At 40.5% G+C, this 17,895-nt stretch overlaps 1 protein-coding gene across 1 annotated transcript; it reads left to right on the top strand.

The window, feature by feature from the left end:
• The first annotated feature begins 93 nt into the window (after positions 1-93).
• Positions 94-17,404, top strand: CCDC159 (coiled-coil domain containing 159). Its single transcript, XM_058172878.1, has 12 exons — positions 94-171; positions 8,047-8,139; positions 9,324-9,348; positions 10,583-10,659; positions 10,746-10,827; positions 11,316-11,487; positions 11,818-11,885; positions 13,283-13,359; positions 15,234-15,322; positions 15,873-15,952; positions 16,717-16,836; positions 17,273-17,404. Exons 1-11 carry the CDS (start codon positions 145-147, stop codon positions 16,818-16,820), a joined length of 894 nt encoding a protein of 297 aa, XP_058028861.1. The 5' UTR covers positions 94-144; the 3' UTR covers positions 16,821-16,836; positions 17,273-17,404.
• Positions 17,405-17,895: the final 491 nt, after the last annotated feature.

Below are 17,895 nucleotides of genomic sequence, written 5' to 3'. Positions count from 1 at the left end.
CCCGCCCTCTGCATTCAGAAGAGGAAGCGTCATGAAGGGAGGCGTGGCCATCGCTGACCACGCCCCTTTGTTTGCACATTGAATCGGCGCTAAACCCTCTTCCCCACTTTCTGGTTTGGGTCAGGAGACCATCAACAGAGCTGGATGATGGACGGGAAGATGGTCACAACGGTAAAGGCGTTGCGGGGTGGTGTAGGGGCAGATCCCAAGGGCAGGAATTCAAGAAGCTTCTTTAGCTCTACTAGAAAGATGGTGGGGAATGGAAGGATTTATACTCCTTGTGGACAGTAGGTGATTTGCATTCTTTTAGAGAGTTCTTGAGGCCACCTGGAAGTTTATCTGTGACCTCAGGGTCATCTGAGTAGTGCAAATGGATGTGGAGCCTTCTTGGAACTGCTTAAAGGACTCTGTTGTAGACTAGAGATAGATGATGCCATATCCCTCCCCCTCTGTTGAGAGAGGGTTGTCCAATTTTGACATAGATGACCTCTTTAACCCCTCTTTCAAACCAGAGATACTCTGTCTTCAAAAGAGTGACCTTTGTCTTTTAAATGCAGATGGACTGCTGAATCCAGTCCTGATGTGTTTGTTCTCCTATGTTGTGCCATGCGTTTATGAAGTGGTGGTTTCATTTCCCAATGTACAGATCTGCACATGGCTCACTGCATTGTATTGCACATTGCTCAGTTTCTCTCTTGGTGTTTTATCCTTCGGGTGGTCAAGTTTCTGCCTTAGTGTATTTTTGGGTTTGGTTTGTGCATATATGGCTGAAGATTCTCCTGAGCTTTTCCGATATGCCTGCAACGTATGGACAACGTTGCTTCGTTTATTGTTCTCGTCATTGTCTGTTATGGAGGAGCTCCTGTAGGGTCTTTTTTGAGATTTGATGAAATCCCACTTGGGATAGCCACACATTCTGAGGACTTCCTTGGTGTGTTTACATTCTTTTTCTTTCCCATCTTTGCTGGTAGTCAGGCCTTCAGCTGGTAGGCAGATCTGTACATTGGGGAAATGAAACAACCACTTCATAAACACATGGCACAACATAGGAGAACAATCACATCAGGACTAGATTCAGCAGTCCATCTGCATTTAAAAGACAAAGGCCACTCTTTTGAAGACAACAAAGTCCATATTTTGGCCAGAGAGCATCTCTGGTTTGAAAGAGGGGTTAAAGAGGCCATGTATGTCAAAATTGGACAGCCCTCTCTCAACTGAAGGGGAGGAATATGACATCATCTATCTCCAATCTACAACACAGTCCTTTCAACAGTTCCAGGAAGGCTCCACATCCATTTGCACTACTCAGAAGACCCTGATGACACAAATAAATCTCCAGGTGGCCTCAACTACTTTCTAAAAGAATTCAAATGTCTGCAAGAAGTATAAATCCTTCCATTCTTCACCATCCAGTCAGAGCTGAAGAAGCTTCTTGGATGAGAAGCGAAACCATCTTCAAAGAAAAAGACAAAGTTCAGTTGCCTCTTGAAAAAAGCACCTTTGGGTGTCCCCTTCTTAATTTGGAGAGATAAGGAAAAGCACTGGCATTTCAAATTCACAGGACTCGCTACTGGAGGATGGCTCCCAAGCTAATGCACAGGCTATACTCATACAAGACAATTCCTAAGATTTTGAATACCCTCAGTTGGGCCTCTCCCAATAGCACTATGATATTCCCATGCTGTGTTGTTAAATTTCACTTTTGGAATGATGAGTAGTGAACTTGGTAATACCTATATCATACCCTTGGATGGATACTAGCATTCTAGAAAGTATAATCTCAAGAGAGTGGATTTTATTAAATGGATAAAATTGATTTATACTTCCCAAAGACAATTGTAAATTGAGATAATTGTAGAATAGAATAGAATTTTTTATTGGCCAACTGTGATTGGACACACAAGGAATTTGTCTTGGTGCATATGCTCTCAGTACATAAAAGAAAAGATACCTTCATCAAGATACAACCCTTACAACACTTAATGATAGGCATAGGATACAAAATTAACACTATGTACAAATTTAATGATACAACACTTAATGATAGTCATAGACTAGAATTAAGCAATCAGGAAACAATATCAGTATAAATTGTAAGGATACAAGCATCAAAGTTACAATCATACAGTCATAAGTGGAAGGACATGGGTGATAGGAACGATGAGAAGATTAACAGTAGTGCAGATTTAGTAAATAGTTTGACAGTGTTGAGGGAATTATTTGTTTAGCAGAGTGATGGCATTTGGCAAAACTATTCTTGTGTCTAGTTGTTCTGGTATGCAGTGCTCTAGCAGTGGTTCTCAACCTTTATAGTGCTGCGACCCCTTTAATACAATTCCCCATGATGTGGTGACCCCTTTAATACAATTCCCCATGATGGGGCAACCCCCAACCGTAAAATTATTTTTGTTTTGAATTTATCGCGCTGAAGCCATATTGGCTAGCGATCTGAACTGCTTGCGATTGCCTTGAGGTCGGAGGCATTAAAGCGGAGACTCCTCCCCTATTAAGTTTATCGCGCCTGAAGCCAGATTAGGCTAGCGATTGGGAGTGATTGCAGCTGGCTTGAGAGGGAGACATCAGAGCAAAGATTTCTCTCCTTTTTAATTGATCATGCCTGAAGCCGAATTTGGCTAGCGATTTGAAGAGCCTGCAGCTGGCTTGTGAAGTCAACCACTGGAGCGCGATTCTTCAACTCGCAAGTATACTTCCCATATTTCCAATGGTCTTAGGCAACCTCTGGCAAATCGTCATTCGACCCCCAACAGGGTCCTGACCCACAGGTTGAGAACCGCTGCTCTATAGCGTCGTTTTGAGGGTAGGAGTTGAAACAGTTTAAGTACAGTATTGAATAGACACATAAGATGATGAAATAATTGCTGGAATGAGGATTAAAAGTGGAATATATAAATTAAGCATGTTTGCTGATATTTGATGACAATTTTGAAAAATTCTTTGGAAGAAATGGAATTACAGAAAAAATAAAGATTTTGGTGAATTGATTAGCTGGATTTAAAATTAATGAGAAAATGAAGATATTAATTAATATGAGGGTGGAAGAGCAAAACTACTGTTTTAATATTTAGAAAAAAGTAAAATACTTAATATTAATATGATTAACATGAATTGCATATTATTTCAGGCCTATAATCAAATTAAGAAGGATATATTAAGATGGCAAAAATTACAATTGTCATTGTTGGAAGGAATTTCTGTGATAAAAATGAATGCTACCTGGTTTGACTGTTTAAGCAAAACCAAAAAGTATCTAGGTTTGTATGGCAAGGGAATAAGACAAGTTAAATATAAAATGAGCTAAGATACAAAGAAACAATGAGAATTAGAACTGCCTGATTAGAAAGTGTATTTTGCAGTTTGCTGCTCAGTTTGAATGAAAGAGTGGGTGCTGCTGAGAAATAAGAAATTTTAGAGCTAGAGGAGCATGATCTGAGGTTGGATGGCACAATTTTCTATGGTAGAATAAAGTTAAGGTTAATGTAGATTCAAAAATCACTATATTATAGAAGTGCCATATTGAGAACATGGAATAAACCCAGATTGTGCCAAAAATGCCTTTATGGATTGCAGCATAAGAAGCATTTTATGTAAAAGGAATAGCCAGCAAAGAAGGATAGTTAGCATATAGGGAGCTATTAGAAAAAGAACATGGAGAATATAAGATGAAATCAACAGATCAGTTGACTGGATTTAACTTTTAATGGTTTTCATACGCACAGTTAAGAGAAATATTTAAGGTAGATAAGAGGACATTTGGAATTGAATAGCACAAGAGCAAATTTGAAATTGAATTATGTATAAATAATGAATATGTAATTGCTGAAATGTATAAACTTGTTGAAATTTGAAGAACAGGTGAAAGTACATGATAAGGATCAAAGATAAAGGGTCATTTTATCATGCCTGGTACACTTGTAAAATAGTTAGAAAATTCTGAGTTCATATACATATAATGATACAAAGAATTTTAAATATTAATATTCATAACTTTGTTGGGACTAATAGATAAACAGAAAAGAATTATGGAAGACTATTTTTATAAACACCATGATAAATGCTGTGAGACTATAATGGTATATGCACTCTGAACAATATTCAGAAAGACTCTGAAATACCCACAATGAAGGAATTTATTTATTTATTTATTTATTTATTGAATTTTTATACCGCCCTTCTCCCGAAGGACTCAGGGCGGTTCACAGCCAAGATAAAACAGCAATAATATACAAATAAAACAATATCTAAAAAACTTATTAGATGTAAGGCCAGATTAAAACATTTAAAACCATAAAACCCCATAAAATTTGTATCAAATATTAAAAGCTATTTAAAATTCCTATGCCAGTCCTGCGCGAATAAACAGATAAGTCTTCAGCTCGCGGCGGAAGGTCCGAAGGTCAGGCAGTTGACGAAGTCCAGGAGGAAGTTCATTCCAGAGGGTGGGAGCCCCCACAGAGAAGGCCCTTCCCCTGGGGGCCGCCAGCTGACATTGCTTGGCAGACAGCACCCTGAGAAGTCCCTCTCTGTGCGAGTGTACGGGTCGGTGGGAGGCATTCGGTAGCAGCAGGCGGTCCCGTAAGTACCCTGGCCCTAAGCCATGGAGTGCTTTAAAGGGAGTAACCAAAACCTTGAAGTACACCTGAAAGACCACAGGTAGCCAGTGCAGCCTGCACAGGAGTGGTGTTACATGGGAGCCACGTGCGGCTCCCTCTATCACCCGCACAGCTGCATTCTGAACCAACTGGAGCCTCCGGGTGCTCTTCAAGGGGAGCCCCATGTAGAGAGCATTGCAGTAATCCAAGGTAACAAGAGCATGAGTGACCGTGCATAGGGCATCCCGGTCAAGGAAGGGGCGCAACTGGCGAATCAGGCGAACCTGATAAAAAGCTCTCCTGGAGACGGTCGTCAAGTGATCTACATACGACAACTGCCCATCCAGGAGAACGCTCAAGTTGCGCACCCTCTCCACCGGGGCCAATGATTCGCCCCCAACAGTCAGCCGCGGCTGCAGCTGACTGTACCGGGGTGCTGACATCCACAGCCACTCCGTCTTGGAGGGATTGAGCTTGAGCCTGTTTCTCCCCATCCAGACCCGTACGGCTTCCAGGCACCGGGACAGTACTTCGATAGCTTCGTTGGGGTGGCCTGGGGTGGAGAAGTACAACTACGTATTGTCAGTGTACAGTTGGTACCTCACCCCAAAGCCACTGATGATCTCACCCAGTGGCTTCATATAGATGTTGAACAGGAGAGGCGAGAGAGTCGACCCCTGCGGCACCCCACACGTGAGGCGCCTTGCAGTCGATCTCTGCCCCCCTGCCAACACCGTTTGCAACCGGTCAGAGAGATAGGAGGAGAACCACCAATAAACGGTGCCTCCCACTCCCAAACTCCCCAGCTGGTGCAGCAGGATACCATGGTCGATGGTATCAAAAGCCGCTGAGAGGTCTAATAGGACCAGGGCAGAGGAACAACCCCTGTCCCTGGCCCTCCAGAGATCATCAACCAACACGACCAAAGTCGTCTCCATACTGTATCCGGGCCGAAAGCCGGACTGGAACGGGTCTAGCTAGACAGTTTCATCTAGGTATTGGGGTAATTGACGTGCCACCACACTCTCTACAACCTTCGCCACAAAGCAAAGGTTGGAGACCGGACGATAATTTCCCAAAACAGCTGGGTCCAGGGAAGGCTTCTTGAGGAGAGGTCTCACCACCGCCTCTTTCAAGGCAGCAGGGAAAACCCCTTCCAACAGAGAAGCATTGATAATCCCCCGGAGCCAGCCTCGTGTCACCTCCTGCATGGCCAGCACCAACCAGGAGGGGCACGGGTCCAGTAAACATGTGGTGGCATTCAACCTCCCCAACAACCTGTCCATGTCCTCGGGAGTCACAGGGTCAAATTCATCCCAAACAATCTCAACAAGACGAGTCTCCGACCTCTCACCTGGATCAACCCAATTTTGATCCAGTCCATCCTGAAGCTGAACAATTTTATCGTATAGATAACCACTAAACTCCTCGGCACGGCCCTGTAAGGGGTCTTCCCGCACCTCCTGTTGAAGGAGAGAGCGGGTCACCCGAAACAGGGCGGCCGGGCGGTTAACTGCCGACGCAATGAGGGAGGAAACGTAAAAACGCTTTGCTTCCCTCAATGCCACTAGGTAGGTCCTACTATAAGACCTAACTAGTGTCCGGTCAGCTTTGGAACGGCTGGATCTCCAGGCACTCTCTAGGCATCTTCTCCGACGTTTCATCTCCCTCAGCTCCTCAGGGAACCAATGATTGATGAAGATGAAAATTGAATGAAAATGAACAGAGATGGCAACATTTACTTGATTGATTAGAGAAAAGGCAATAACCACATTTATTAGTGACTGGAAGCATCTTATGGACTTTTTGCTGAAAAGAACTAGTGAGACTTTGTGGGTTTGATGACTAGAAAGGGTAGACTATGGAAAGAAGGAAATTATTTTGTAACCTTAGTGTGAGGATTGCTTCTCCTTCCAACTTAAGAAAGTAACTCTTGAAAAGTAGTATTTCCAAAGGAACCTCTTATTAAGCAGAAGTGACAGCAATGCACTCAAAGCAAGTCATTCAAAGTCTGAATACCCTTAGGCAAGACAAGTAGGATTAAAACAATAGAGACCCTTCCCTTCAGCCAGAATGCAGATTTTAGCCAATACACAAGTGTACAAGTTTTCTTTACCAGCTGCCCTGAGAACCGGATAAGCATGTATTCCCATCATTATCCTTTAAAATAAAACAACCCACATGGCTGTCATAAACATTCCTCAACATTAAAGAGGTCTCAGGGCACTTTGGCGCCAGGATATAGGTTGTAAAATATCTGTTGACACAGGCAATGCTAGTAAATTGAATTTAAGTCTCCCCCTTCTCCCAATTGAATTGCAGTATCACTTTTAGGGATCTGACTCAGAGAGAGGGGGGAAATATAAATGTAAGATCAGAAACTATTTCCTTATAAACTTTCCTTTTCTTGCCTTATTTTCCACTTTTTGCACCTTTTTCACATTCTTTTTTACTATTTATTTCAAAATGTGTATTGTTTTTATTCTCTTAAATTTTCTCCAATAAAAAATTATATATATGATCTCAGAGAGTCCATCCAATTGTGTATATCTTTCCAAGAGTAGTTAAACACAGAGAAAATTAAAAGGAAAATGCAATATGTAATTTAATAATGCATGTTTAAGTTCAACTAGGTTTAAAATAATTTTTTAAAGTGAAAACAAATTATTGTGCCCTACGTAATTATTCCTCTAAAATACTAAGTGAAATTCTTAACGGCAGAATGTACGTGACATATAGCCAGCTAATAAACAGAAGCTATGGGTTAAATATATTTTCATGTCATGTCAATAATTGAAGATCCTAATTTATTCAGACCAAGTCTACAGGGGCTATTGGGAAGGGATGGGCATTTACAGTATCGCCCCGTGATGGCGAACCTATGGCACGTGTGCCCAAAGTGGCACGCAAAGCCATGCTGCCCGGCACGCATGGCCTTGTCTGTTTGTCTTCCAGGTTTCTGGCATGCATGCGCGTGTGACGATCAGCTGTCCTTCGTGCATGCAGCAGTGCCAAAAACCAGTATGCGCATGCACACCAGCTAGCTGATTGTTGGGTGCGTGCTAGAACCCAGAAGTTTGGCTTTTCCAGAGCGCAGCTCCGACGAGTTGCACGTGCATGTGTGAAGTTTCTGTGCAACCTTTTCGGCACTCAGTGCCGAAAATAATCAGAAATAGGCTTGTAAAGGAAGTTGAAAGAAATAATTGAAACAAGCAAAGGAATAGAACCTCAACTCAAGATTCCTAGCCAAGTTTCCATTCTGATCTGAGGCATGATTATATTGTCCCTTTAAAGGAACAAGCACCTTGTGCTGATCTTCCAAAATAAAGGATTTGGAAGAAGGCTGGACTCCATTTTCAAGCCCCAGTTTCCTGTACTATTGCTCTCATATATTTGCTTCTGCTTCTAAATTAAAGTCTCTGTTTCTCTGTCTTAGAGGTCAACTATAATGACACTTGCCAAGAATGAACAGAATCACATCAACTCTCCTAACTGGTGCTTAGCTCAGGCAAGCAGCCCTGCATCAGCAGTAGGTATCTTGTTGGATTACAAGGATGTAGCAAGGAAATTGTGTTTGCATTTTGCTCAACATTCATTAGGGGTAAACACTTACTCCTTCAAGATAAAGCCTTCCAAATAGACAAGTAACCCATACATAGCTATGGCCAGGCCTCTGAGCGTACAGCCTCACTTATGTTATTGAAAACAAAATGATTTGAATTGTTTATCTTGTGGATTGCAATGGGGTGAGTTGGCAGCTTAAATATCCTGGAACCTAATTTGAAACCATTTAAAACTCAGATTACTCTTATTACAGCCCAAAATAAGTGTATTATTTTATAGCATGCATGCTTAAGAAGTATGCTAATGGTAGAGTCAAAATGAGGCCTCTGGTGGCTCAGCAGACTAAGTCTGTCTGTTATTAACACAGCTGCTTGCAATTACTGCAAGTTCAAATCCCACCAGGCCCAAGGTTGACTCAGCCTTCCATCCTTTATAAGGTAGGTAAAATGAGGACCCAGATTGTTGGGGGCAATAAAGTTGATTTTGTATATAATATACAAATGGATGAAGACTATTGCTTAACACATTGTAAGCCGCCCTGAGTCTTCGGAGAAGGGCGGGATATAAATTCAAATTTTAAAAAATGCAAAGGCAACTTTTCTTCTATGTAGAATCCAAATCGGCATTGCTAGCAAATGATGGCATATAGCATATTAGAAGAAGAGCATATGAAAGCAACTCTAATGTTATAGATGTACTTGTAGGGGACTATGATGGCTGGGGAATTCTGGGAATTGAAATCCACTTATCTTAAAATTCTTAAGGTTGAGAAATACTGGTAGCACTCTTTGCAGGTAAGAATTCAGCTGCAGCTCATGAAAGTTTATACCTTTTAATGGAATTTGTTAGTCAAAAAAGGTGTTAGCAGACTCCTGATTGTTTACCCTCTGACTTCTGAAATTGTGACAGAGGATGATCCAATTCTTTTGCAGGCAGAGCAATAAAGGAAACACTGATCTTAGTAAAAAAAGAAAAGAAAAGAAAGGTAATATTCTCAAACAGGCATGAATGAAAGAAGTATGGGTAAAGGAATACAAACTGACATTTTATGAGAAGGGGTTTTGTCGAAAGTAAGCAGTTTATGCCATAAGAGTTTTGGAGCGCTTGTTGTTTTATTTGGAACTGATTGATGGGAGTTTACTTTTCCAGGTGGAGTTGGCTGGGTTGCCACAAGGTAGGTGACATGGTCCTTTTTGAGCTTTTGCTAAATCTACCAATTTATTTATTTAAAATATTTATATTATAATTGAAATTAAGATGTCAGGGTCAAATGTCTCCTCTGAATGGTCATGAAGTAAACAGGGGGAAAACCCCCAGATATTGGACTTTTTCCTTAAAGTGAGTTTTTCTCCCCCTCTTTTCCTATCTCTCTCATTCTTTCTTCTCCTTCTCTTATTTTTCTGGTCCCTTTAACCAGAATGCAAAAGCACTGTACAGACATTTCTCTATTCTCTGGGTATCCCTGAACTTGTTCAGTCCTTGTTCAAGGTTTCTGTGACTATTCTCTCACTCCTGTCTAAGGTGATGCCTTCTTCTTGAATCCCCTCCCGTTTATTTTGAGCCAGTGTCCTTCAGGGGTGTTGGGTTAGAAGTCCAATTATTGTTGATGCTAGCAATGAGGATGGGAATAGCAATACAACCCATATGGAGAGCATCAGTTGGGGAAGTCTACTTTTGGTATTTCTTCTCTTGACTTTACAAACCATCCTTTTAGTTTCCATTATCATTTCTAAAACGAAGACATTCACATAAGTAGCCTTTTGGATCCTTTCCATTCTGTTCTCTTTTCTTATTCTTACACTCTGAGAATTCATCTTTCCAAACATGCCCCTTTTTGTTCTCTTTTGGTACTGGGCCCAGCCATTAATTCAGATACCCAATTTCTTCACTGCCCTCCTTGGATCTACTATCACCTGAATTCTTAATGTCTTCTCTTCTGTTACCAATCCACACTCACTAGAAAGGGATCCTTATTGCCCCTTAGAGATGAAGTAGATCCCAGTCTCTTCTTTTGCAGGTCAGGATTCTTCCTCAAAATACTTGAGCAATAATAACTGCTAAAGCAAAAAATTTCCAAGTAGTGTCTGGGATTAATTCTCCAAGTAGACATGAAGATGAAGCTCAGCATTTTTAGTTTTAAGAATTAAGGTTTGCTATTAATAACAGGCTTGCTTAAAAAAGAACTAGAGTGGCACTTAAGTTTTGTGACGTCTTTTCAATTTTCAGTATTTTTGCATAAATATGACCTAAAACGTGATCTATTCTTCACATAGGTCTTAAAACTAAAGAACCCAATTAAATAAATGAGTCAGAAACATTGAACTTGTTCATTTATTTATCGAAGAAAAAGATCTAAAGCTACATATTTGTGTGTAGCAAAAGAATGTGAATAATTGTCTCTCTTGTAGCTTCAATTCCAGAGTCCCAACTGGTACTGAAAAATGATGTGGAGCTTATCAGAGCTCAGCTCTATGCCCAAACAGAGGTATGTAGTTGGCATAAACCCAGAGATCTTGTCATCTTGGTATCACAATTGATGTTAACCCCATTTGTGCCAAATTTTCTTTCCAGGCTTTTCAAGCACTGAGCCATTCAATTACTTTGTTAGAGCAAGAGAGCAACTATCAGCAGGGTAGGATCAATGCACTGGAAGGTGAGAAATACGAATACCACTCTGTTTTGTGGATTTTCATGTCCCATTATATCAGGTTACATCCTGCTTTAAATCATTTAAGGGATTCCCTCTCCCTGCATTTAAATTTTTGCAGGGAAAGAGGATCTCTGGAGCATTAATCTATTAGGAATTTCTGTATGCAAAATTCCACAGAGACCTTGGTTTCTTATGAATTTTTGACTCTTCTGGTTATGAAAACATAGCAGATTCAAGACTGATAGGTTATAAGGCAGCTTGCAGAAGCAGAATTGGAGGGAGTTTAAAACATTTCCTAACATCTTCATTGTAGCTCACTCTAGAATAATTTTAAAGGTGTTATATCTTAGAATCCCTGGTCTGTTTTGAATGCCATTTCAAGAATTGTACAGGAGCATCTTCATAGAATTAGGACCGGTTAATCAAGACTGCAGAACACCATCCCTGTCTCTCCATTACTGAAGGACATATCATATCTTCCATCCTTCCAGAGGAAGTAAAATTTGCTGCCCACTTATCCCGTGGAGAGAAGTTTGATGATCTAATACAGAAAAAAATCCAAGAGCTTTGGAGAACCATGACCAAAGAAGTAGAAGGGCTTCAGAGTTCCATGGTCCAGAAACAAAGTTCAATGGAGAAACTATCTCAAGATGTCCTTGAGAGGTAGGAGAAAACTGAGTGGGCAGAAAAAGAAATGAACTCAGTGTTGTGGATTTTGGATAGGTAGAAAAATGGCTAAGATAGACTGGGTCTCCACAATCTTTATTATAATTTTCTTTCCACTGCTCTTGTGACTGAAGAAGTCTTGAGTAATAAACTGGTGCAGATGCTTATATTGCCAAAGGCTAGAGGACAGTAGTAGTGAGTTTTTATGTTTTTGTTTAATAATAATTAATAATTTTCTTAATAATAATTAATAATAATCCATTTTAGGATTTGAATTTCCAGGGCTACATTGTAAAGCTTCCTGTCCTGTTTCTTCTTCCTCGGCAGCAAAAAATTCCTTTGGGAAGAGTTGGAATCAGTTCAGGGTGAACTGCGGCGCATCCATCAAAAACTGAGTAAGTAGCTACTAGTGTTATTTTCTTGCAATATTTTGTTCATATTCACTTCCAATATGCAGTAGTTTCTTTTCTATCAGTATTTGCCCATTTTTCATACATTCAGTATTGCCATGGTTCTCCAAATCTTCTGAATCTTTCTCTGCAGAGGCTCTTAACCATCATCCAGTCAATTTGGAGGCAAATTCAGCTTCCTTTGTAAAAAGACAATGTCTCCTTCAAATTGAAGAACTCCTGAAGATGTCAGGATTCCAGATGCCCAATCTAGCCTAGAGCTCCAAACTTACCCAGAAAACTTCCACTTAAATACTACAGTGTTTCTCTGAAAATAAGACCCTGTCTTATATTTTTTTGAACCCTGAAATAAGCGTTATGCTTATTACCTTATTGCCATGCGCTCAAAAGCCCAATTGGGTTTATTATCAAGGGATGTCTTATTTTGGGAGAAACAGGGTAAGCAAGTTCAAACTTGATCAGTTTTTGAGTCAGGTCAATATTAGCCTCCTGAGTTTCTATCTCGATCATTTGATTTAACCCTCATTGAAGCACAGAGAAACGGGGGTGTCTCCCCGCTCGATTAGGGCTGGACAAATTCTATATGCATCCATGCTATTGTCAGCATTTAGCAACTCTTCTTCCTCCTGCTGAAAAGATTGGTCACCAACACATATCCTGGGAATTTTCTATCTTTGAGAAAAAAGGTTCTATAACCTTCCAAAACAGTAGCTCTATGGCTGAATAGCTTTATTAATTAGGAAGATTTTCCTTATTAATTCAGTATTTTAATGCTATTTAATCTCATGCTGCAGTACTTTTAATTTAATAGATATCTTACCCTTAATTGCTTATATGAGATCTGAAAAAAAACTATTTGGCCATTTCCCTACAACTGATTAGCAGCAACTTGTGGAGTCATTCAATAACTCAACTGATGTTCTGCCAAAATAAAAGTAATTGCAATATACTTTCTATCATCTTACCAATGTCTGAATAGCTAACCTCACCAGTGCATTAGTGATCAGTGTATCAGTACACTGATGATGTTATCTAGTTGGGTAATGAAACATCTGCAAGCAAACAACTATGCTCAGAAAACACCAAGGACTCCACATGTTAAGTGTCAAATATAGTCCCCTCTGTTCCCTTTTTTGGTGGTAAATAAGCCCTTTGTTATTGTTTTTGCTCCTTTATCTGCTAGGGAAGATATAAATAATGATGTGAGTATTGTCTACTGAAGGCAAGGTCTTAAAGGAAATGTTTGCAGCAGAGCCAGAGGCTAAGAGGAAGCCTTGTGTGCCTGGTGCTTCACAGAAGTTAGAAGAGAGAGTTTAAAAGATGATGATGGGAGTAATCCTAATTGGGATCCTGACTGGGAGTGTTCTTGGCTCTTATCTTAGAGGACCAGGAGGTCGATATCACTAGAAACCTTGTCAGCATTAAGAAAATGCAAGAGAATCAAATGAAGTGCACCAAGGTAAGTTCCTCCACACGGTTTCACTCTTGAGTTGGAATCCCCATGAGAAGAGCACTGTATCAGAAATTTTTTTCTAGGAGACATTATTAAATTGTACATACTCTTATCAGTTAAAACACTCAGCTCATTGCACTCTAAAATAAATCTCTCTTACCCACTTGCCCATAAGGTGGTGGTCTGACAGAATATATATTTTACAAAATTTCTACCGTGACTTTTGCCGTACAATAAGGTGGGATTCATCAGAAACAGGAGGCAGAAGGAGAGAAGAGCTTGGCAGTCCAGAGGGTTGTTTTCCTTCTGCCAATCCCACCTCCTGAATTCTAATCAGTTGTTGTGGAGGCAAGCAGCCAGGGGAGAAGTGGGTACAAGTGAGGTAATGATATATCAGAAAAATAAGACGAGGAAGAAAAAAGAACCTGTCTAAGAGAGGAGGAATAGCATTCACATGTACATAAAATAATCAAGTACCCAGGATTTCTAACGTGGGGAAGGTATTGGGGAGAATTAGAGAGTCAGTTTGGGGTAGTGAGGGACACAGTCTCCCATTTTCTGGCACGAGGCTAGAAAGTGGGAAAATTTGAGTTCTAGTTTTGCCTTGAACACAAAACCAGCCAGGTGACTATGGCCCCATTACCTTCTCTCAGCCCCAGAAAGTAGGCAATGGCAAAATGTTTTTGAAATCTTGCCAAGAGAATTGCAGGGATAGTCCAAGCAGCTGTCAGGAGTCAAGAGCAGACCTCAAAGCACAATAAATACTTTTTTTAAAAAATGTTTATTTAAAGCATTTCTATAGTTACCCATATCAAATTCCAGGCAGCTCCCAACCAACAATTATTTCAGGCTTACCCCAGCCCAGGTCCCTAGGAAAGAAAGACCCTCAACTCCATTTGGCTGAAGCTATTGGTTCTTTTACTAAGGTTAGGTGTTTACATTGAAAGAAAGCCTAGATCAGAGGTTCCTGTGCAAAACATTATATTTTTCTCTTCTCCCTGGCCCTCCCCACCCCACCAGTCCATCTTTATCCAACATAGTGCTGTTTAGGTGTTTTGAGAACAGCTTGGATGTTTGATGACTCTAGGTGGTGTTTTACATTTTTTTCCCCAGACTAGGTGTCCTAGAAGACTGGAATGTGCTAGTTTCTGTCAAGCTTGTCACCCCCCCTTCCCTCTCATCTCTATCCTCTACATTCCATTGTCCCCTCTTCCCCCCTAACAATTTGTAAGAGGATGCCAGCAAAGCATAGAAGCTGAAGGTCAGATCTCACTGCAGGACAACTCACTACAGGACGATTCAACAATTTAATTATTTAAAATAATTAGAAAATATTTTAATTTTTGTATTCACATTTTATTTTGTTCCTCCTTTGGCATCCTTTCTTTAATAATTCTATTCTACTATTTTTGATATTAGTGTAACTCTTGTCCCACGGTGAGTTGTCCTGTGGTGAGGTGGCCATGGCGAGTTGTCCCACAGAAAATTGGCTGTGGCGAGTTGGCTGTGGCAAGTTGTCCCATCCATTTAGCTACAGTAGCAAAAAAATTTGGAAAGTAAAACAATGGCAACACTTTAATTGGAGGTTGGATTTGGGCAAAGAGACCTGCTTCATGGAAAATGAGTAGAAGAGCAGTAAAGCATTTTTAGTGATCCTAAAGTTATGTTAGCCTACAGCATTGGAGGTCTGATTACACAACTCCCTGTCTCCTGTTGCATGGTCTTGTATAATCTATATACCCAAGCCTTGGATTTTGACTGATCTAGGTACTGTTTCAACAATTCATCCAGAGGTTTGTAGAAGAGAGCTCCCTCCTGGATATCCACCATAGGCTGTTTTGCATCCCGATCTATTTATTTGACATTTGATCTTTCTCAAGTTCCTGACCCAACTGAGGAGCAAAGTCCCGGATGGTGCCCTAGAAGAGAAAGATCATAAACCAGGGACTGAAGAGCTGAATGAAATCTGGTAAGAACAGCTCTTTGGGAGTTCTTGTTGGCTTTCTTCCTGTCTCAGATAGTGGAAGGATTTGTTTTTAAATTTGACATTTTTCCCTTCAGTGGACTTGGGTATCAGGCACCTTCTTTCATTTTATGGGATGTTGGAATAGGAATCTTTGGGGCTTGAATTTTCTGCACCAGGAAGGTAAAGCTTATAAAGCTGTACCACATCTTTCCTATAAGTAGATATAATAGACTAAAATTTGAGTCTAAGGAAATGCTTGTATTCCACACCAATCTATTATCTCTGGAATTAAAAGCATGTTTGAATCCATTATAAATAAAGGAAAAATAAATCTATATAATTGCTCCTATGTTATAAAGTATTTGTTTTGGATCTCCAAGTAAAATGTAAAATGTAAAATGAGATCACCAGGTGAGGGCTTCAGAGCTACATTTTCATCCTGCATAATTAATTTTTAATATTATCAAAAGATGTAAGGAAATATTGTTCCTGTCTCTTTCTTTCGGTAGCTGGTGAGCCACAAAGGGAATCATAAGATTTTCTTCTGATACAGGTCAGCTGTCAACACTTTACGTAACTCCATTATGAACAATAGCACATGGAGTGAGAAGAGGAATTCTTCAAGAATGAAAGGTGAGTAGGCCTAGTTACTCCACCTCTGAATAGAAGCATACAGGAATGGACCATAGGCATGCATGGAAAACCCAGACTAGGCCTGCTTCAAGGAGGCACTATCCTTCAAGGTTCAGGATAATCAGTGTGTTTTCTCAAACTTTTCGTCCCAGGTAATTAAGTACAAGCATTAAGGTCCCAAATAACTGGAAATTATAGGCAGCCCAATTTTATCACTTCTGAAGTTAATTTGGAGTGCAGGGTTGGGCTGTTTGAGGGTATCTACCAGGGAAAAACTAATATACATTATTTCTCTTAAATATTCTACTGGGGTGAATCTGTCAGCCCTTCAAGATAGTCCAGGCAGTAAACAAAACTATGAGTACTAATACTACTTTTTTGTAAGGTTACAGCAACAGAATTTTGTAAGTCTGAAGGTTCTCCCCTTTCCCCTGCCTTTACTTTCCAGAATAAAAGGGGGGTCCCTTCTGAGACATTTCCTCCATTCCAATCACTGCTTTGGACTCAGAATTCATTTATCAGAACATGATCTAGGTTGTGGCTCTTCCAAGATTATTCTGACATCCCATGGCAAAATCCCATATCAGTGGCAAGACTTCCTTGGTCTCAGCAGAGCACAGTGGGATAAAATGGAAAACTGTTATTCCTAATTTGTGTACCTCCTCATGGGACCTTTCTGAAAGCAAGAGACAATTTAGGATAAATAAATGAAGGTTAAGATGGCTCAACTCCTTCAGAAATCTCTCTCTGGGACCTTTTTACAGATCGAGGGAGCCGACAACAGCGAAAAACTAATTTGGTTGATTCCAATTTCTCTGACTCTGTCCTCCATCAGCACCGCCGCAGCAGCTCAGAGCACAGTTCCTAGAAGGGCAAGGTGCAAGGTGAGCCCCCTTTTTTTCCCTTGCTCCTCACATTCGAGAGCATGGCTACCCTGAAATTCCCAGCACAGATTACATAGAAGACCAAACAGAATTTTCTTTTAGAGTAGACTCACCCTTTTTCACCCTTTCTGTGTCAAAAGACACAGAAAAGACGTGACACTGTTAGCAGAAAGAGCAAGACATTTTTGGGTTTGGGAAGGGTGGGGTCAAAGTAAATAGTAATATTCATGCTAGCAGTCAAAAGAAATGATATCATGGCCAAAGGTCTTCATTTTGCTCCTGAATTTTGTGTTGCTATTCCTGGAGACAACAATAGTGGAGCAAGGCATTGTTCATTTGGTTTGTAAACTGCCCATCTCCAGTAGAGAAGCAAACAGACCCCCTCCCATTCATACATCTACCTGTATATAAGGCAAACTAATGGTTTCTTTCTTAGGTATGGAAGGAGAATCAAGATCCTAGAAAGGAGCTGGGTCATCTTTGGAGCTGAATTTTTGACAAAGCAGATAAAATTAAACCAAACTGCTTGGAAGAGACTTGGTTTGGTCATCACTGTGATAGAAAGCTGCCTTAGATTAAGTTGGCCCATTGATCTATCTAGATTAGTATTACCTACTTGAAATAACAGGCAGTGGATCTTCAGGTTTTCAGTCCAGAAACTTTCCTGGTTTCAGCAGGAGATACCAAAGGGATGGAAATAGAAAGCAAGCCAATAACAATGACTAGCCAATAACCTATAATTACAGTTTCTCATCTGCGGCTTACCTCTGCTCTGCACTTTATCTATTAAATACAGTTGTCACTGTTCTAATTAATTCACTCATAGAAATTAGAACTCAGAGGCAGGAAGATTCCTCAAAGAACAGTTTTATTGGGTAGATCATATTGGCACAACTGGTGAAAGCCAACTCTAAAAGTTCCCGTGGCTTTCACCTAATTAAAAGAAAATGTTTCCCCTTTACCCCCCAGATCACTGGTTAGGCTGTCCAATCCAGGAGCTGGACCGTTGGATGATTACTTCATCCCCTCCTCCGGCCAGCCATCTGTGGGAATATCCTT

Source organism: Ahaetulla prasina, chromosome 2, assembly GCF_028640845.1.
Source record: "Ahaetulla prasina isolate Xishuangbanna chromosome 2, ASM2864084v1, whole genome shotgun sequence".
Classification (NCBI taxonomy): domain Eukaryota; kingdom Metazoa; phylum Chordata; class Lepidosauria; order Squamata; family Colubridae; genus Ahaetulla; species Ahaetulla prasina.
This window is presented reverse-complemented; position numbering and strand designations above follow the sequence as displayed.

What these genes read in the sequence shown, in the direction of transcription:
- CCDC159 (XM_058172878.1), top strand. Translation starts at nt 145, where the DNA reads ATGATGGACGGGAAGATGGTCACAACG. An exon ending in AGCTCTATGCCCAAACAGAG is followed by an intron (nt 10,660 to 10,745) that starts GTATGTAGTTGG and finishes TTTTCTTTCCAG; the next exon opens with GCTTTTCAAGCACTGAGCCA. An exon ending in TCTCAAGATGTCCTTGAGAG is followed by an intron (nt 11,488 to 11,817) that starts GTAGGAGAAAAC and finishes CTTCCTCGGCAG; the next exon opens with CAAAAAATTCCTTTGGGAAG.